Here is a 22,001-nt window from a genome sequence, read left to right on the forward strand (position 1 = left end):
TTCATTTTTTACAATTATTTTTGGGGGTTTTGCCTTGTTTTATGGAATGACTTATGGAATTTTGTTGAATTATTTTAGAATGATTCTATGTTTTTATGATATAATTTTGTGAAGGGAGACCAGGGTTCAATTCCACCCTCAGCCATCTCTGTGTGGAGTTTGCATGCTTTCCCCGTGCATGCGTGGGTTTTCTCCAGGTACTCCGGTTTCCTCCCACATTCCAAAAACATACTAGATTAAATGGCGACTCCAAATTGTCCATAGGTATGAATGTGAGTGTGAATGGTTGTTGGTCTATATGTGCCCTGTGATTGGCTGGCGACCAGTCCAGGGTGTACCCCGCCTCTCAACTGAAGACAGCTGGGATAGGCTCCAGCACCCCTGCGACCCTTGTGGGGATAAGTGGTAGAAAATGAATGAAATAATTTTGTGAAGTGATTTTAACCTTCTTTTCTGTAAAAACACTGCAGCTGGTAGTCATTCATTCATTCATTCATTCATTTTCTACCGTTTATCCTCACGAGGGTCGCGGGAGTGCTGGAGCCTATCCCAGCTGTCTTCAGGCGAGAGGGGTGCACCCTGGACTGGTGGCCAGCCAATCACAGGGCACATATAGACAAACAACCATTCACACTCACATTCATACCTATGTCGCCGATTCACCTAGCATGTTTTTGGAATGTGGGAGGAAACCACAGAGACGACTGAGGGTGGGATTGAACTCAGGTCTCCTCGCTGTGAGATCTGCATGCTAACCACTCAACCGCCATCTAGCCTTGGTAGACATTTTATTTTATTACATTTTTTCCACTTAATTTGACAATTCCACATGGCGGTTTATGAACATTATACGTAGTTCATGTGAATTAACCATAACCATAATGAAGAAAGGTGAGATGATTTGTTGTTTTTTTCAAAATAACTGGTGAAAAAAAACAGTCCACTAGAGGGTATCAAGAGAACCATAGTATAGGCCTTGAGAGTGTACCTGTCCAAAATGCTGTAGTTTTGACAACAGGCACAGTCTCATTTCAGCCAAGACATGTTGTGTAATTGATATACTGCTTGCTTTGTTTGAGCTTCTAAAACACACACCACTCTTATCCTCACAAATGTGGCAGAAAATATTGCTATTCTAAATAATATTTCATTTCTTTCTACTAAGTTGTCCCTGTATTTTAATGGATGTCTGCAAAACACCACATCCTAACTTGATATTCCATACAGTATGCTTGGATTTTATCACTGAACTATATGCATTATTAATACATACTGTATATATATATATATATATTGCTTATTGATAGGCGAGAACAGTGATAAGCGTTGCATGCACTTTAGCTGATAAGCAACAGTACATGTGCAATAGAACCGTATCACAGTTGCTCTACTTTGTGATGGTTGATTGTGCCGTGATGACAGCAGAAATTCTGTGCGAGACATACCAGAAATTTCTGGAAAAGTTAATGACTTTTATGATTTCTCTTTGTGGTATTGACATATGCCTTTAAAGCTACCTGTTAAAATGGTAAAGTGACAAAAATGCAATTCAAATATATTATATGATATTTTTATATCATAATTATATTATTATTAGGGCTCGAGCACTGACAGTGCAAAAGCCCTATTGTAATCGTAATGTTTCTTCTTACGTTGTTTCTTCTTATGTGCCCGTCCGCTCGCGCGCGTGCCCCCGAATCGCGCTTACCTTCGAGCGCGCCGGGGTGCTCGAACCTGCTCATCACTGCTTGCAGTTTTAATTCATCACATATTTTTATTTTATTTTAAATGCTCCTATAAAGGACCCATGAGCTATTTAATGTATTATTTAAGTATTATTTAAGCATATTTTTTGGACTATAAGTCGCTCTGGAGTATAAGTCGCAGAAGGCCAAAAATGCATAATTAGGTAGAAAAAAATGCACTAGCGTATAAGTCGCGTTTTTGTGGGTAATTTATTTTATGACATTACAACACAGACATTACGTCCTCTTGGAAGGCAAGTTTTAACAGGCTGAATAGGTGTAAGATATGGTTATGGTTAATGGTTATTCAGCTAAACGAAAAATAAATATGAACAGAAAAAGGTGTCCAGTGTTTATGTAACATAAACAGTTTTGTTGTTTATAAGTCGCTCTGGAGTATAAGTCGCAGGAACAGCCAACCTATGAAAAAAAGTGTGACTTATAGTCCGGAAAATACGGTAATTAAAATGCAGCTATAATGTATTTTTAAAAATGTTGCACCATTATTTTCTACGCCATTTTTATAATTATCATTACCTATCACTTAAGGCGACTATTCTAAAACACACCATAAAGGACTATTTGTATCTATGATATAAGACAAACATCTAATAATGGGAATATATGTATAATATAATATGTAATAAAACACAACAATGTTTTTTTGCATGTAAATGTAACAAATATACTGTACTTAGTATGCAATATGTGTACAATAACTTGCATCATCATAATCAACTTTGGTCTGCTGTATGAGAATGGTGTTATCGATGGGTTTAAAAGTGTTATCACTTCATGTCTGATAAAGTAGACATGTATAATTCCAGGGGGCTGCACTGTGCTTTATGACATAGTGATACCCTGTGCATGACTTTTTTGTGTCTGGACTTTCAGCCGATGTTTGCCTAATCTACACCAACCATATCTTAGGTATTAGAAACCTACAGTCTGTCTACTGTATGTACTCCAGTGTACAACAGTCAGGTTAAAGGAGACCTATTATGCTCATTTTGTCCTTTGTCTTGAGATGTGGATTCCTGGACACATGATAACCCACACAAAAAGCTTTCCAGATCTTCCAGAATCCGTACCCATTCCAGCTGAATTTCATTGGCATTCCAAAACCATCAGTTTTAACGTGTTTCACCCACCCCGCTGTGATTGGTCACAATCCAAAGCACTCCCGAGGACTTCCAGACTACTGCCAAACCCCACTTTCTAATTTTATCGGTGTAGGAGTTGATAATAAGCCCTTCGGGGGGTAACTTGAAAAGTGGTTAGGAGCTACTGATAGCTTATGAGCTACTGATTGGAGACACCTGAGTTATTGTGTATGAATTGAAAGCGTGGTAAAACAGGTGTTCTACAACATTGGTAGTAGAAATGTGGTCATTACATGTTTTTGTTTTTGTGGGACTACCCATGTTTAACAAACTCGGGTAGACCACTGACTGTGGTGGAAAAAGGCTATTAGCAAATCTAGACATTGGTGAGCTGATAATATGCAGCCTGCTCCCTGTATGCACACTCTATAATGCTACACAGACAACCGCTTACTTACAGAAAATAAACAGTTAGGACACTCATAAATTGTTACTTGCAGCTTGTGCTTCTGACTCTCATTGGAATGCCATCGGACTTCGGCAACAGTTTTTCCAGCAATAACCCAGCTTCACCCATGCAAAGCCTACAGCTTGTACCCGTGCACGCCCATATAAGCATTCGGGAGCATTCAGAGCAATCCCGAACTTCTTTCAGGGCTCACTTCAAATGCGCAAACCTGAAACTTTGGCATCATTTCACACAAGAATACAACATTCTTACAACATTTATAAGTCAGAAACGTGGAAAAAGCATAATAAGTCCCTTTTAATATGTTTTTTTATAAGTCAATTCAGGTACAGTATTAATTATGTTATTCAGTGTATTGGTCTGTCAAGGCTATTTTACAATAATATAATAAGGGAAATAAAAAATCACCATCAAACCCCCTTTTTTGGACGCTAACCATGTGCATATCAGTCCTTACAAATGTCTTTTACCTTAAACAGATTTTCAAAAGTGATGCAAAAATGATAAAAGACTTTTTGGCTTAGGCAACCAAGCCCAGGATTAAAAACATAGTTCAGCTCCGAGTTAAGCGGTTGCACAGCAAATAAAGACCTTTGAATATTTGTAGAACAAAGTTCATTAAGCGGCCATTGCTGAAGTTTGGAGGTTGTTTTTGTTTTGGGTTTGTTTTTTAGCAGGGGAATCAACTAACACAGTACACTATAATACTGCACACTACACGCAGGAAAAACACATTTTCATTCCTATGTGATCATTTAAATATTGGGCATAACATGTGTAAATAATATATATATCAGATATATACTAAATTATATTATGTATGAAATCATTAACGGATAAAGTTCATCATGTTTTTTTTTCACACCGTTGCGGGACTTTGAGTCTGGAGCATGCCTTGATCACTCACAACACAAATGACACAACCTTCTCACTTTGTATCAGTGACCTCATTCACAAGCTTCAATGATCACTTACCAATCACATTTGCTGGGTGTCATTTATGTACACTCAACTGTGAAAAAAGCCCAATGTACAGGTAATTATGCAACTACACACTCGTCGCTTGCAAGCAGGCATCCCAACATCCCACCATAATTGTTGCACTTGTTGCTAGGAAGAATTCGCTGTCTCCTCGGTAACAATAGAAAAGGACCCCGCTGGCCCAAACGGCTTGGAAAGGATAGGGAGAATTGGCAGGAATACAGGGCAATGCAGCACGATAAGATGTCATGACTTTTGCATATAACCAATAATATTTATATGAGCCTACAGCTCAATTTTGGAGTTTGAAACCAGCAATGAACTTCTTGACACACGGCACAGTCAAACAATATTGAACGATTTCTGAGTTATCTGTGTTGTAAGCATCTGCTTTGGGCAATTTAGTATCCTTGAAAACCTTTTGCCTTTGTCCCTCCACACTGCAGTGGCGGGTTGGACTTTGAAAGTGTTCCAAGCAATCGGTTATACCTCCTAGTATACCCCGACCCGAACCCCTGACTCCGCCCCACGCACACACACACATACACACACACACAAGGGATGGGTATAAAAACTACGAGCCCATCCGGATGACCCAGTCTTGTCTGAGGGACCGAGCTTCAGGAGCCCATCATGGGGGACTCAAAGCTCTGCCTTCTGCTGCTCCTGAGCACCACGGCTCTGGCTGGTAGGTTGTTTATATGTTATGGAGAGATAATACAGTTAATACAGTACATGAGCAGGTTATTGGTAGGATATCCTAATGAGAAGCTTTACTGTAATTTCAAAGTTTTTTTTTTTCATGAAATTGTGGTGGAAAGTATTTATTTTATAAAGACTATCCCCTATATTGCTGTATAGCATGACTAAAAAATAATTTGGAAGAGTGTAACACTGTTGATTTCATTGTCATTTTTTTTGTAGCATTATTACATTCAAGGTGTGTCTTTATCGTTGTTTACGTGCTGAGTACCATATGTGGTATCAGTGTTTCTTAATTTTAGGGGGCTAAAATTTGGTCTCTCCACGCTAGCTCAGCAGACAGATAACTCAATAACTCCAGTTGAGTTTCATGTCCGAGCCATGACCTTTAACCCCAGTGAAACTGAATATATGGAAATAAAGCATGTCAGTCATGACTTACATAACATATAACATATAAATAATTTCTCTGTCACATTCAACATAAACAAAATGCATTAAAAAATACACTAGCTAGATGCAAATTTCCATTAGAAATCCCATCTAGGAGCCAAATATGACAGTGAATTAGACACTTACATGTACATTGTACTTAAAGAACAATACAAACAATTAGACGCCATTGCTTTACACTAACCGTTCATTAAGCAAGTGCCTTACTAATAGATTATGACTCATCGCAAATTATGCAACTTTCGGGCGAGATGCGGGGTACACCCTGGACTAGTTGCCAGCCAATCACAGGGCACATATAGACAAACAACCATTCACACTCACATTCATACCTATGGACAATTTGGAGTCGCCAATTAACCTAGCATGTTTTTGGAATGTGGGAGGAAACCGGAGTACCCGGAGAAAACCACACAAAGATGGCCGAAGGTGGAATCAAACTAGCTGTGTAGCCTTCACGCTAACCACCCTGCAACTTTTGATGACAATGTATGAATATTTTCTTTCTTCTTTACAGTTGCCCAAGATGAAGATCCGCCAACTTGCCTGTGTAAGTTGCATCTGACCAATTGCTGAAAACTTAATCATGGCAAAATAACAATAACCGTTTTAATCAAAAATGCTGTGTTGTTTTTTTCCAGTGGCCAAAATGTACAAGACCCTGCACAAGTACGAATACCAATATGAAGCCGAGTCTCTGAATGCCATCAACGGAGCCTCGCCTCTCAAGAACGGACCTAAGGCAACATGCAAGGTACAAGAAATCCAGTTCAGTTTTGTTTGGATCTCTGCTCTACTGTTCAAAAATGGCCACTGATGCTGATCATCCTCACTTGATGTGACATTTGACAAAATGTCTCCTGTTGCAGGTTGAAATCGAAGTTCCGCAGACTTGCAGTTTCATCGTACGCACAACTAAGTGTAGCCTAATGGAGGTGGTCGCCATGGATTCAGACGGCAAACCCGTGTTCGGCCCCAGCCCGAGCTCCGATGCCTTTGCCGCTGAAATGGAGCGGTAAGGGCTGCAACAATAACATCTGCTTCTGAGCGAAGTCAACATATTGAGACAAATGCATTCTCTGTGGTGTTTTAGATATCTTCTGAAAGTTGTGATTGAGGGTTCCTCTGATGTGAAACTCTATCCTGAGGAAGGTGAGACAACCACCATCCTGAACATCAAGAGGGGTATCATCTCTGCGCTGGCTGTGCCGATGATTGAAGACAACAAGGAAAACAACGTGGTACAGTGATTTCCTTTGGCAAAACAATTAATGTTAAATTAAATCAACGATGCCATCTATTTGTGTATTTGTTTTAGCCATCAATCCACGGTATGTGCAGGACCTACTACACCGTCAACGCTAAACAGGACATTGCGACTGACATCAGCCTGGAAAGGGATCTATCCTCGTGTGACAAATTTATCCCAGTGAGAGATCACACCAGCCCTTTGGCGCTCGTCTCTGGTTTGGTAAGACATCCAAAAAAACAACGTCCATTAAAAGGACAGTAGCTGGGATAGGCTCCAGTATACCCCTAAGCCAGGGGTCTCAAACTCAATTTACCTGGGGGCCACTGGAGCTAGGGTCTGGGCAAGGCTGGACCGCATCAGGTTTTCCAAAAAACAAAAACGCATTTATTAAAAACAGAAAAATATTCAGTGCTTTGGTTCCAATTTTCTACAAGAAAAGCTTTGATAAAACATTCCACTGTTCTCAAATATCTTAATCTTTATTTTTCTGCACAAAATAAGATGAAAAATAAATAAACAAATCAAGAATAAAGAAAATCAATCAGTAATAAATAAATGTAATAATAATAATAAAACGACAAATAATAAAAACTTAAGAAACCACCATATAGTTGGTGGGTAGACAAATTATTTTTTTCAGATTAAAATGAACAAAGCATTATTAGAGCCCTGTAGACATGACAAAACACGACTATAGTCACATTTATACTCTTTTTATTTACAACATATTGCGCAACTGCAGGGTCTTGAGACACATGCTAACTCGCAAACTAGAGAGCTAGCGACCTAAACGGTAGCCTTCAAGTTATTTCCTTTAAACTTAAAAAGCCAAAAACTTACCACTTCCACACGGATAGGGAGGTTAACTATTAACAGTTATTTAACCTTTAATATGAACATTAACCAAACGTAATAATATTTTCTGGGTACATGATACCATACAGCATCCATATCAAACATATTAAACTTTCATATCAAGGCGGGGGCCTCAAACTAGTGTCGTGCGAGCCACATTTGGCCCACAGGCAGCGTGTTTGAGACCCCTGCCCTAAGCGGTACAGAAAATGAATGAATGAAATGATCAAACAATAGCCATTCAAAACTGATATTGTCATGTTGATTTTCAGCATTACCCACTCGCTCAGTTGATCAGAAGCTCACAGAACTGCAACTACAAGTTTGACAACGACAAGAAACACATGACCTTTGGGTCATGCACAGAGAAGCATATCCTGATCCCATTCTCGCATAAGTAAGTCTGAATTTTCATTGCATACCATTATATATTTCACTAGTATAGCATTTTTAATGCCTCCATATGGGTCCCAAAGTAGTGTTTTGTTGTTTATAGGGGAGAATATGGTGTTACCAATATTGGAAAGCAAGAACTGACCCTGGTTCAGGTGTCTACTCACAATGACAGAGTTTTTGACCACGGTAAACCAAAATTTGAATCCATTTAACTCTCAGCTCCTAAGCAAAACCACTGACTACAACAATGCTCTCACAGGTGATAATGCCAAGTTTCTTCATATGGACGCTGTTGAGCACAAAACATTTGTCCAGGACAAAGGCTTTTACTTGGATCTCCTGAGACAGTTGGCCACTCTGCCTGAGACCGACGGTGACAAGAGGGCACACCTCTTCCATCAGATCGTTGCTATGGTCCGTGGAATGAAGAAAGAAACCCTGACTACCGCCATTCCCGAGTCACTCGAAGTGTCCCGTGTCCTGACCTACCAAGTTCTGGCCCAGTGTGGAACTCCAGAGTGCAGCAGTGGCATCATGCAAATTCTTAGGGGCTTTGAAACCACATCACTTGAAGTTGATGCCACCGTTTTTGCACTGGGACTCGTTTCTAACCCTTCAGCCCTCCTGATCAATGACATGCTGCAAATGGCCAAATATAAGCCAAGCAAGCCTATCATGTACGCTCTGAGCAACATTGTGAAGAGGTGAGAGATGTTACCCTTATTCAAGTTATGCTGGAGTGTAAAAAAAATGCTTTAAACATCTATTTTGACATGGCAGGTTTTACAAAACAGAAGGCAAACTAATCCCTGAGATCCACTCTGTTGCTGAGTTCATGGCAGCCCATTTGGGTGACTGCTCAGGTGACAACGCTTTCCTGACTTTGAGGGTAGGTATTTGACCTATTGGGTAAGTTCAATGACATGTCTGACATCAAACCATTACACAAAGCGTCTCTGCATTTGAATTCTTTACAATAAGAACTTTTATTGGTATTGGTCTAGGTTATTGGGAACATGGCTCCCGCTGTTATTCCTGCTAGTCCTGCCCTCAGAGCTTCAGTGCTCCAGTGTGTGAACCAACCAGAAGCTTCCCTCGCCGTGCAGCAAGCCGCCATCCAGGTTTACAGGCTGACTCCCATCCCAGATGAGGCAAGTCAACATGCAAAGAGCCAAAGCTTTTCTACCTGTCACTTACATACACATCAGTGACATGAAAGGTGTAGCATAATTACTGTATTCCAAAAGCAGGTCTTCAGAAAAAAGGGTCGTATTTTGAGTGGATACAGTATTAAAGAGTGGTTGTAATGTGTGCTAATTTGTAATTGTTTTATCACAGGGAAGAAAAGTCCTGACTCAGGTCCTTCTGGACAACACCAGCCCCGTGCAAAAGAGAATTGCTGCATATCTTGTACTTATGAAGAATCCCCTGCCAAGTGAGCTGGTGCGGTTGGCCGCTGCCTTGCCCACTGAGGAAAATACTCAGTTCAAGAGCTTTGTGGTGTCCCACATTGTCAATATTTTGTCTTCAGATGAGCCTGAAAGCAAAGAGTAAGTGATCATTTCTTGGGTGTGATTTCAGACTGCAACCAAACCAAACAAATAATTTTGGTCAAGGGGTATAACTGTATGTTTGTTTTCTCGCAAAGACTCAGACAAAAGATTCGTGATGCTGTCCAGGACAATGAAATTGGATCCATCATGGACCCCATGAAGTTCTCCCGTAACTACCGCATTGGATCTGTGGAGGGAAATATGATCTTTGAGGGTACTAGCTACCTACCCAAGGAGGTCATGCTGGAAATGACACTTAAGGCATTTGGCTTTGACATTGACATGATGGAGGTGAGTGATCAAGATTGAAATAGTGTCAGAGAAAGTTTACCTAAGCTGTGATTTGTGGTAACATTTACAGGTCGGAATGGAGGGTAAAGGATTTGAACCAACCGTTGATGCTCTGTTTGGGGAGAATGGATTCTTCCCTGACACTGCCCTGAAGACGATGTACTTTGTGTCTAATAACATGCCACTCGAAGTCAAAGACATCGTGCAGCGCTTCATTCCATCTTTGAAGAATGCTGAGATGAAGAAACAGGTACTTGAGGCTGAAAATAATTTTACTGGAGATGTATCAGAAAATTAAATCATTTTCTGTGTTTAGGTCACTCAGAACCTGATGAGAGAAGTTGGGCAGAACCTCAAAAAGCTCATGGGAAAACTGAAAACCTCAAACTCTCCGGAGGCAATGGTGTATCTGAGATTATTGGGAAATGAGTTGGGATATCTGAAGAGCAATGAAATGGAAGAGATGGCTTACGGTGCTGCCATGATGATTGACAGCATGTTCAAGATGTTCCCCACAGATGTAAGGAAAGAAACCTGTTGTGAGGAGAACAGATTGGGGTTTATTATCTACGTGGGCTAAGTCTGACTTCTATTTGTACAGCTCTTGATGGGACTGATGACAAAGGCGGACAACACCATCTTTGCCCACTACATCTTCATGGACAATGATTTTTTCCTGCCAACCGTCACCGGTGTTCCTCTGAAAATTACACTGTCTGGAACCTTCACTCCTGGTGTCAAGGCTGGAATCAAGATCGCTCGTGACATGGTAAGTGCCTGGTGAAGGATTTGATAGGAAGATTTTGTGTTTATCTTTCTGTGTTTATTCCGACAGAGCGAAGTGGCTTTCATGCCCTCTGCTGGCATCGAGTTTTCAACCCACGTTGGAGCTTACATTCCCGAATATGTGAACTCTGGATTGGAGATGCACTCCAACATATTCCATGAGAGCGGCCTTCAGGCCAAGATCTCCATGGGACGGGACAATGTCAAGCTGACCATCCCTGCTCCGAGTAGCCCAACCAAGCTCATCAAAATGACGTAAGCTACAAATAAAGTTTCTGTTCAATTCATGATTTCAACTCATCTGTATCATATATATATATCATATCTTTAGAAACAATCTTGTGGCAGTGAGTGGCTTGAAGGTCACAAGTCTCCCCACAATGACAACAAACAAGATTGACGTTAGCAAATGCACCTATTTCTTTGCTGGAATGAAATACTGCACTGCTGTTGAGTACATGGATGCATTCTCTCAAAAGACAGCTCCGTACTTCCCCTTCACTGGTGACAGCAAGTGAGTAAACATCTACTATACATTTACTTATGTATTTCTTTGTATGCGTAAACTCAAGATTAAGATTTTCAAAAACACACACACAACTATTGAGTTGCGTGTTGTATTACTTTTTCTGACTTTGACTCCATGTGTTGGATTGGCTTGAAATTTCTCACACAACTCAATGTGATATACAAAACACCGACTGGACGGATTGGTGTTTAGCTGAATCAACACAAAATTTGGTCCACGCCTTCAGAGGTCTGACAAGTACATGTCTGTAATGTATTATGAAGATTGACAAACATGGCCACTATCAACCACAACATCATGGGTGGGACTTAACAGCTAATTGCTCATAAGTCATTGAATATTTCTTGAAACTTTATTAAACCGTATCTGTAAGTTTGTTTAACATATAGTACTGAATAGGCTAGCAGGTCTTCACCCACAGTGGCAATCTTTTACTCATCCATTATTTGATTTTTTGGATAGGTTTTTACTGGAGCTCCATCCTACCGGTAAAGTCACCGAGTACACCGCCACTCTTGCCTATGAGCTCCTTCAGGAGGGAGAAGAGGACAAGCATAAGGTGGATTCTCTGAAGTTTATTCTGAGAGCTGAAGGCACAGAGCCCACAGAGGCCAGAGCAGTCATGAAATACAACAGAAGGAAGAATGTGATCACAGCTGACGTCCAGATCCCTGACTATGATGTGGAAGCAGGGCTGAGACTGGGTGTTGTCAATGGCAACACCGTCTCTTTGGATCTCATCAACAAAAACATCCCTCAGCTCTCCCTGATTGGCCGAACCAAGTAAGAAAACAAGCACTAATGGACAATCACCATGTGTAATATTTTACATTTTCTAAGTCTTGTTTTTTTTTTTCCAGTCTTGACCCCAAGAGTGAGAAAGGCATGCTGCAAATTCAGCTTCTGGTCCCCTTGCTCAACATTGATGCCTCGGTCACAGCTAACGTGAAGCTACGCAAAGAGTTGGAATTGAAGCTCAAGAGTGACATGAAGGTCATGACTGCTGCGTCCAAACAGGAGCTCACAATGAAATATGGTAAAATATTTGTCCTTATGATTCCTATCCTAGAATACAACATTGTTTTAAGACATGCTCGTGTACCAAATTTCATAAAGTTAGAGTGGGTAAAAGAGTTAAGAACTGTGTGTGAGAATTTTCAGGTCGATCTGACTTTTGAAGGTCAAACATTGAGGTTTATGGTGTATGTGTCAGTAAAATAATAGCACACTTAGCATGGCGGGGCGTGGCGGGGCATGGCAGGGTGCGTTATTTGACACACCATTTTGTATAAAGTGATTCAATAGTAGAAGAGTTCGGTTCCGCATGTGAAAAATCCTAAAGTGCTAGTCAACCTCAAGTGTTTATTCTTTGTTCTCCAGATGCCAGCAAGGTTTCAGTCGAGTTCAAGTCTGATGCGAAAACCGATGCCACCATCGTGCCGATTTCTGATATATTTGAGACATACACATCCAAATTGCTCAACACACAGGTGGGCCAGACTGATATGAAGGTGTCGCACATCTTCAAAAAGTTTGGGGAGGTATGATACCAATCTATTATAAGTAGTAAATGTGTTAAGATTGCGTAAAACAAAGCTGGATTGTGTTATTGTCTATTAGGCAGCAAACAACTACATGGAGAAATATGGTGATGACTTCCCTTACATTCAGAACTTCAGAGTACCAGACATGCCTGAGATTTCTCTGCCAGAGACACTGTTCCTGAACACGTAAGTGTGGGTTAAAAATGGGTCACATGAATTGCTAATTGTTTTATTTGGAAAACATTTGTGTACTTTTGACAGCGAAACAAAGGCTGTGTACTACTTCAACAAAGAGCGTTTTACCATCACCATCCCTCTGCCACTGGGAGGAAAGTCAACCGTGGATCTGAACTTCCCACCGGCTTTAACTACACCTCATTTGTCTCTGCCTGAGTTTGGGCTGGAGATCGTCTCCAGGGAGATTACGATTCCAGAGCTTTTTTTCCCCGAGAGCCTCACCTTAACTATTCCTCTTTTCGGAAAAGCTGAGGTTTCAACTGTGATGAAAAGCAACCTGTACGACATGGAAGCCTCAATGGCAGCCGGTAAAGATGTTGTGGAAGCGCCAAGCTACTCTGCCATGTTTGCCGTAAAAGGAACCTCGCCTTTTGAAATCCTCTCAGTTAAGATCGAAGGTATTTCATAGATTATGTCTTTAATCAACCAAATTTGTGATTGTTACATGACCTACAGTCTAAAACTATCATGACTTAATTTTTTTTTCATTAAGGTTCTGGCATGTTGGCCACAACTGATTCACTCAAGGCCCAGATGAAAGGCTCTCTGTCCCACAAGTTCATCGAAGCCAGTGTCAATTTTGTCGAGGATACAACCATCACTGATAAAATAAATGTGAAATCAAGCGGCAAGATTGTAGCCACAAGCCCATTCGGCCTCAATGTGGACATGGATCACAACTCTTTGACTGGAATCAACACGGAAACAATCTTAATCAACAGCAAATTTGATGGAAAAATCAAGGCTGGACCCTTCCATGTCCAGACCGTTTCAGCTCAGTCCTTCAACGTCCTTCCATTCAGACGAGAAGCAAAGATAGATTCTTTAGTTAAGTTTGACTCAACTCTTGCTCAGGCTGAAAACACCTTTGAAGCAACTTTGGCTAAGGGTCAGCTTTTGGTTGTTTCTAACACCAATGCCTTCAAAGACACCCTGAAGCATTCTGCTGAGCTTTCTATCACAGACAGCAAATTGTCACTGACATGTCGCTCCAGTGCACTTGCTTTCGGTATGAACATCGGAAACAAAGCTGAAGTCTCAGCTGGAGCTGGAAAATTTGTTCTGAGAATTGAAACAAATGCAGACCATCCTGAAAACCGGGTATACTCTCTGATGACTTCCTCTCTTGATGTCAGTGGCCTGATTGTCGACAGTGACGCCACCATTAAGCTTCTGGAGAATGAGGCCAAGCACAAATTCACACTGAAATTGAACAAGGACGGTTTGACCACAACAGGAAAAAACACCCTCCAGAGCCCGCTGTCCCTGGAAAACACCTTCACCGTTGGGCTGGACACTTCAAAGGCATCTGTGGCCATCACAAATAAGGCTTCGTTGTTTGACCTCATGTTTTCTGATAGCAACGATCTGCTCATGACCCTCTCCGGCATTCAGTTCAACTCAAAGGCTCGGGCCCAGGCTAGTCAGATTGCATCTTATGACCACGATATCATCACTGACCTGTCTCTGAATGCGGCATCTGTAATCGTCAACAACGATCTGAAGCTTCTCAAGACTAATTTCAATAATAAGGCTCAGCTGCAGGCAGACCTTTCCAAGCTTTACCTGACTGGAGCCCTGAAAGCTACCTACAACGAGGAAGAGATCAAGCACGTATATCAGGTTAACTATGCCGATATGACAGCCAACGTAAAGTGCAGCACAACTGGCAAACTTTTTGGAACTCGCCTGAGCCATATCGCAGAGCTGGAAATTATCGGTCTCGCTGCCACGCTCAACAATGAGGCTCGCTTTAACTCACAGTTTCTGCGTTTTGACCATTCTCTCCGTTCCAGCATCGTTCCTTTTGACTTCAATCTTGATGCCCTATTCAACGCTGATGGAGACATGTTCTTGTATGGAGAGCACAGTGCACAGATGTATGGCAAGTTCCTCCTGAGAGTACAGCCCTTGGCTTTTGCCAGCTCACATGAATGCCGTGCTTCGGTGACCCAAAAGCTAGAGAATGGCTTTTCCTTGGGGACGACGTTTGACAATAAGATGGACACTGTTCTTTCCCTGGATGAACAGAAGACCAGTTTTAGTTTGAAGTCAAAAATGAATGAGCATGCCTTTAATCATGACATGAGTGTTTACAATACCATTGAGAGAATTGGCATGGACATTTCTACTACTCTTCTTACAAACATTGTCAACATCGAGTCCACAGAAAACCAGGAATTTGCTGTCTCAGGCTCCCTCAAGTATGACAAGAACACAAACTGTCACCTCATTTATTTCCCTCTCCTGGAAAATGTCCCTCTTTTCTTGGAAGACATCAAGGATGCTGTGGTGCTTATTGCAGAAACTGTGCAGGACTACTTCAGCAATGAGGAGATAAGGACACGGCTTGAGGCACTTGCTCAGCATCTAGATGATTTTCTGACTCAACTTAACATTGAGGGCCAAGTCATCCGGATGAAGGACTACTTGAGTGATTTGACCCCAAATCATCTCATCTCATTGGAGGATGTGAGTACTGCCTTCGGAAAGCTGAAGATAATTTTCCGCAAGCGAACCAGTGATGCGGCCCGTTACATTCAAGATCTTGTTGCCATGATGAATGAGATTATTTTCAATAGCGACCTGTCACAAACCATTTTTTCAAACATCCAGGATCTGGTTAACGACATAGATGATGAATATGACATCAAGGGAAAAATTGTGTTTATTATCGATACCGTGAAGAAGATGATCCAGCAGATTGATTTAGAACAACTGAAAGACACCAGTTTGGCATTCCTGCATAATATTGACAAACAATATGAAATTAGGACTTATATACAGTATAATCTGGATGACATGAAAAAGTTTGACATTGGTAATATTGTTCCTGAGTTCAAAAAGTTTATCGCATCCCTACACATTAAGCCTGTCATCAGGTATCTGGTCAGCGAAATTCCAACAGCATTTTTCAATGAGATGATAGATTCTATCAAGAAACTGATCAGGGACTTAGATATCCTTGGCCATGTCAATACATTCTATGCCAAGCTCAGGGAAATCATACTAACATTGGGAGCTGACAAAAATGTCCAGGCCCTCTTGGAAAAACTGGTGGAGGTTGTCAAGCAGCTTAGAATGGAGGAAACGTTCAGTGCCGTTGCCGAGATGGTGAGAGATGCAGACATTCCAACCAAATTCCAGCAAGCCTTCCAAAGTGTTATCGACCACCTAAAATCCACTGAGGTTAAGGATATAATTCAACAGCTCCAGGCCTATATTGAATCTATGGTGCAGGAGCTGAAGTCACTGCATTATAACAAGTTTATAGATTACGTCAATGATATCATGGCTGCCCAAACTGTTTACATTAATGATCTCGTCCGGGCTCTTAAAATTCCCCAGAAACTTGAAGCAGTAAGAAATGTCTTGAATGTTGCCTACACCTCTGCTAAAGACACTATGGATCGTCTGAGAGAAATCAAAGTTGCCCAAATCATTACGTATGTAAAGGAGCTGATGGACCAGGCTGTGTTTGGAAATATCACTAGCTTTTTTCAAAATATGAAAAAAGTAGTTGAAGAAATCGACACTCGACAGGGGATAACCCTCTTCCTGAAGTCGGTGCGCAAGTACTACAACAAAGTCTTGGTCTTTGTCAGTGATGTATGGACTGATGTGATTGACAATATAAGGACAGTGATACCTGAGCAAAAGTTCATCGGTGAGATTCAGCAAATCTTGGATGCACTCATCGCTGAGCTGAAGAAATGCAAGCTCAATACTCCATCCTTCACCATTCCTCTCACTGATCTGGTGGTACCATCCATGACCTTCAGCATGGATAAACATCTGCCAGTTGATATCCCCACACAGCTGGATATCCCTGAATTCACCATCTTGGGCTTCCATACTGTCAAAGCCACCACCATTTCTTTTGATGACATCAAACATACAATTCTCCAAGCTATTGATTTCATCCTGAACTTCAATACTCAAATATTTGATATTGATACTTTCTTTGGAGACCTCAGGGTGAACTACTTTCCTTCCATGCCTGAGATTAACTTCCAAGAGATCACTCTCCCTAAGTTTTCCTTCCCAACCATCCCACAATTCCCGATAGAGAAGATTGTTGAGTCTCTGAAGGTTCCTGAGATGAAACTGCCAGCAATCTCAAGCAACTTTATCGTCCCATGCTTTGGTAAACTCCATGGTGAGTTCAGGTTCAACACTCCCATCTACACTGTCAAGACAACTGCTGAGTTCCAAAACTCAACCACAACAGCACTGAATCCCCAGTTCACAGGCATCATTACTTCCCAGGCCACATCCCCCAGCTTTGAAATTCTCAATTACAAAGTTGACTCAAGTGCCCAAATCGCACTTCCCAAAATGAGCCGTATTGTCCTTGCAGAGGTTGTCAAGATCAGCCACCTTGCTCTTGCTGTTGACCACCAGGCTTCCCTGTCGCTGTACGGTCTCTCAGCCCAGGCCCAAGCAAAAACCGCAGTGAAATTTAACAGTCCGATTTACACTGCTGATGTTATGAACGTAGCATTCATTGCCATGGAAGGGGGAATGTCTGCTTCTCTTGACACAACCTACAAGCACCTTGTGGATCTTCCAGCCATCGGGGTCAGAAGTGATGCCACCATGAACCAGAAAGCAATCGTGCGCCAAAACGGATGCACCATCACTCTAACTGTTAACAATAATGGCAAGTCTGTTGCTGAGGAAGGAAACCACAAGAGCACCTTTTATCTCTCTCTCAGCCCAAGTGTTGCCACACTAACCTTCTCTGGTGACACAGACTCGAAATTGTTGACAATGAAACAGCAAGTAACTTCTGAAATTAGCCCTATGCTCTACTCGTTTAATCTCCAAAATGAGATGAAGACCCCAATCGTTAAGAACAGTCGGATTTCGGCCACTGGAAGTATCAACCTCAAAAAGATGAAGCTTGAGCTGAAAGCAAACCATGACACGGAATTAATTGGATCTGTGAGAGGACTTATTTCTAATGGAATTAACATTGATGTCGTTCCCTTCCAATTCATCACAGACTTCCAAAACACAGTCAATTGCCGCGTTAAAGTCTTTGGAGCACCAACTGCTAAGATCGATTTGCAATACCATTACTCAGCCGCTTTGACACCCAACAACCAGAGGATGAACACAATTTACATTGCTAGCCTTAATAAGTGGGCAATGACCTCCAACTTCACCATTGACAACAACAAAAATGAGGCCGGTGTCTTTGTCGCAATGGAAGGAAATGCCAATCTGGACTTCCTCAATAAGCCCATCAGCATTCCTGCTTTTGAAATTCCCTTTGCAGACTTACGCACCCCAGCAATCAGTGATGTGAACTTGTATGAACTGACTGGGCTGAAGCACCTCTTCATTACAACTGATCAAAACGCTGGCGTACAGGTAGATAGCAAAATTGTTTATCAGAAAAAGCAGGCTGCTCCCGTTGCTGTTATAATGGGTCTCATCCAGATTCCACCTGTGGGTGACCTGATCACAGAGCTGTCCTTTAAGTCCGCTGTCATTAATGTGAATGTAAACACCGGCATGTATGCTTCAGATGACCTTGTATTCCGTCTTGGAGCCACCAGCGCCTCTGTGTTTGAAAGCTTGAAAGCCAAGCTTGACGGCACCACCAGCTTGACCACTAAAAGAGGAATCAAACTGGCCAATTCCTTATCATTGGAAAATCGTCACATTGAAGGAACTCATGACAGCACCGTCATTGTGAACACTAACACTCTGGAAACTGCAGCTTCAGCGACTTCTATTGGACGCATTTCACTGCCTAGACTTAGCTTGGAATTGAACCAACAACTGGTTGCAGATACCAAAACCAAAGCCAAGGTTCACGCCAGTTTGAACATTAAGGGTGATTTCAACATCCCTGTGATCCAGGCTGTTGGAAAAGCAGACAGCGGATACAGTCTGAAGCTGGAGGGAACCAGGGAAGACATTTCTATTGAAGCGTTCACTAAGGCAAACATGGATGGCACGCTGCTTGATGGCTATCAAGTACTAGGAGTCCTGGATAGTGACGCTAACCTGTTCTTGAATAACGGCCTGCGTTCTACCTCCAAGGTCATTGCAGATGTCAAGCTTAACCATGGTACGACCAAAGTGATCAACTTCGATTTAATTGACAGTCTTGACTTGCAAGCCTCCGTCAATCGTGTCTACGCTGTGCTTAAGCATACAAGCAACAACGAGTTCAACCTGTTCACGTTCAACACCAACGGGAAGCATACTGGCCAGGCTACAATTGATTTTGCACCCATCTCTTCCTTGACTGCTGATATTGAGATGAATCTGTCTCAGCCCAGCAGCCTGGGTGATTTCCTCATCGTGGACAAAACTGTGGCCGAAGTAACATTCGCTAAACAGAAAATCTTTACTAAGGGGAGGTTTGTGAGCCCCTTGTATACCTCAAACCTGGAAGTACAACTGGAGGGAAATGCTCCTGTTTTCAACAGTACGCTAAAGTCCTCTGCTACCTCCGCTTTTGCCATCTTGGACTATGACATGGATGGTGAGTTGATGAAATTATTTTTTCAACATTCTGATGCAATATTTCTCATCTCACGACACGATTTCCCCAATAGCTTCTTCAACCTTATCCTTTGAGAATGCTGATTTGAACATGATCAACAAGCTCGTCCTGACACATGCCGACCTAAACATGGATGTCAACCACATCATTGACCAAGCCATGAGGTAACAATATCTCCTTCTTGCTATATTTTGATACACAACAGCACTACAATGTTTTCCCATCTTCTTTCAGTGTCTATCGCCAAACCCTCAATGTGGACATCACCAGTCAGACTTTCACCAATATCAACCTTCGCTATGCTGCTCGCAGAGATGGTCTTAGTGCATCGGTGTCAGCTCCATCCACTGGCTTTCTGGGCTTGCAGTTCAATGGCAGGGCTCCATCCCAAATGAATGCAAGAGTCTATGGCCGTTATCCTGTGAGTGGACTAACCTGCAAGTTAAATCAATTACTCAAATCATTGTATTCCTCAAGTGATTATTCCTCATACTTTCTCACAGTCTGCTCCAGAGGTTGATATCGACATCTTGGTCATCAAATCTTCTTCCAAGGGTGCCAACAGGATCCAGATTGTCTACAACAGGGAGACACCCGCACTCATGCTCTCAGAACTCCGGAAGAAACTCCCCTCCATCATCTTTGCCTTCACTGAGTTTGCTAACAAGTATGAGATCACGGGGAACATGGAGCAGTTGAAGAAGGTTGTCGTAAACCACGTCGGTGATGTCTATAATACCGTTATCAGCTATGATGTCCAGATGAGCCAGCTGTCAGTCCTTTTCAGAAACAGCGTCGTCCAATACCAGAAAACCATCCAGTCTGTCTTGGATGCTATTATCAAAATCCTGAGGGAAACCAAGTTCAAACTGCCAGGGTCTAAGGAAATAACAACAATTCCTGAGGTTCTAAAGAAGGTTACCGACAGCACTGCTGCCGTACTGAATAAAACCCTCCAGATTGTTTATGAGAACATGGCAGATTACTACAACATCTTTGTGGAGAAAATCGGCAGCGTGAAAGTCAGCATGCCGGTTGGTGATGTAGTTACTGTAGCCCAGGTCTTTCAAACTTTAAAGATATATGTGAAGGGTATCTTAGATGGATTGGTGGACTCTGTGAAAAACATGGAGAGTCTTGACACAGTGCTGGTGAAGATTGGCGAGACCCTGAAAGCTCTTGTCGACAAGTCCCAGGAGTTCATCGACTCAATCGAGTCTGACTATTTAGATGAAATATTGATTCATATCAACAACATCTATCGCAACTTTGTCAGACACATGAAAAACTTTGTTGATCGTATCGCTGCACTGACTCGTACAGAGCATCTCTACGATGTATTCGATTACATTCTGGACATGCTCCTTTCTGTAGCCGACCAGGTCAACATCACTGTATTTGAATGCTTGCAACAAGCTTTACAAGAACCTCAAAGCGTAGTGAAAGTCACACGTGACAGGCTTGAGATTGACCTTCCAATCGCTTTCCAACTGTGAGGAAACAACTGACTCAGCATAGAACACTCCCGCCTGTTTTGGAAGGAGTATGGACAGTTAGCCATGCTTATGACATTCAATGTCTGAGAGTTGCAGTTCAACCTGTTTTTCACAAAGACTGATACTACTTCTGGAAAAACTGTAAATTGTCAATAAAGTATATAAAAATGTACCACAAATGGCTTATTTTTCTATAAATATCATGGAAAACCTTAATAGGGTAAACCAAACTGCGTTGATTGGGTTGTGTTTGAACAATTACAGTATAGCAGTGTAAACCTTAAAAACAAATTTAAATTTCTACTACGAACTAAAAGCATAACCGCTTTCATTACTGAAGTGCGGTGTTTTCACTTGGCGCACACATGTAATTTCATACACAAACCAGTGTGTGAAAATAGAGCAAATAGTAATTTCTGGGCCATAGTATTACTTTTTAATTACTTTAACATGAAACAATATGATGAAACAATATGTAAATACTTGGTTTGGGGACTCCTAATCATTGAACCCAGAAGTCATTCATTCATTCATTTTATACTGCTTATCCTCACGAGGGTCGCGGGGGTGCTGGAGTCTATCCCAGCCGTCTTTGGGCGAGAGGTGGTGTACACCCTGGACTGGTGGCCAGCCAATCACAGGGCACATATAGACAAACAACCATTCACACTCACATTCATAAATATGGACAATTTGCGTGCTAACCACTTGTCCGCCGTGCAACCCCCAAATGCCATATACTAAACAACCCCTAATGACCATGATGCTAATTTATATTTTTCATTTTCAGATCCTAAGAAGGTAGAGAAGGTAGAGAAGGTAGAGAAGGTAGAGAAGGTAGAGAAGGTAGAGAAGGTAGAGAAGGTCAATTGGTCGATTTCATGATGTTGTGAAGGAAAAACCTTTGAGCCCTTCCCATGTATGAGCTCACCGCTTCACAAAGGAAATCCTGGTCTCCCTTTACAATAATGTACACAGTAATTACTGAAGAACTCAGTGGGAACTAATGACCGGGGCATATACAATACATTTTAAAAACAGGCTTCACTACACATCTTAATATACACATCTTTATATAAAACC

At 41.7% G+C, this 22,001-nt stretch overlaps 1 protein-coding gene across 1 annotated transcript; it reads left to right on the forward strand.

The window, feature by feature from the left end:
- The first annotated feature begins 4,855 nt into the window (after positions 1-4,855).
- Positions 4,856-21,088, forward strand: apobb.1 (apolipoprotein Bb, tandem duplicate 1). The gene is made up of 27 exons (XM_058057492.2): positions 4,856-4,986; positions 5,971-6,003; positions 6,095-6,207; positions 6,323-6,468; positions 6,547-6,694; positions 6,772-6,924; positions 7,833-7,957; positions 8,057-8,142; positions 8,216-8,660; positions 8,737-8,845; positions 8,961-9,107; positions 9,295-9,506; positions 9,605-9,800; positions 9,871-10,050; positions 10,117-10,320; positions 10,402-10,569; positions 10,636-10,841; positions 10,918-11,100; positions 11,578-11,898; positions 11,976-12,151; positions 12,496-12,656; positions 12,736-12,845; positions 12,921-13,294; positions 13,390-19,401; positions 19,475-19,586; positions 19,657-19,843; positions 19,926-21,088. Exons 1-27 carry the CDS (start codon positions 4,932-4,934, stop codon positions 20,916-20,918), a joined length of 11,355 nt encoding a protein of 3,784 aa, XP_057913475.2. The 5' UTR covers positions 4,856-4,931; the 3' UTR covers positions 20,919-21,088.
- The last annotated feature ends 913 nt before the right edge of the window (positions 21,089-22,001 follow it).

Source organism: Doryrhamphus excisus, linkage group LG19 (genome assembly GCF_037039965.1).
Source record: "Doryrhamphus excisus strain RoL-2023G ecotype Guam linkage group LG19, RoL_Dexc_Guam_v1.1, whole genome shotgun sequence".
In the NCBI taxonomy this organism is placed as follows: Eukaryota; Metazoa; Chordata; class Actinopteri; order Syngnathiformes; family Syngnathidae; genus Doryrhamphus; species Doryrhamphus excisus.

Coding starts and splice junctions, on each gene's coding strand:
- apobb.1 (XM_058057492.2), top strand. CDS start 4,932: ATGGGGGACTCAAAGCTCTGCCTTCTGCTGCTCCTGAGCACCACGGCT. Junction 6,208..6,322: donor GACCTAAGGCAACATGCAAG/GTACAAGAAATC, acceptor CTCCTGTTGCAG/GTTGAAATCGAAGTTCCGCA. Junction 13,295..13,389: donor CCTCTCAGTTAAGATCGAAG/GTATTTCATAGA, acceptor TTTTTCATTAAG/GTTCTGGCATGTTGGCCACA.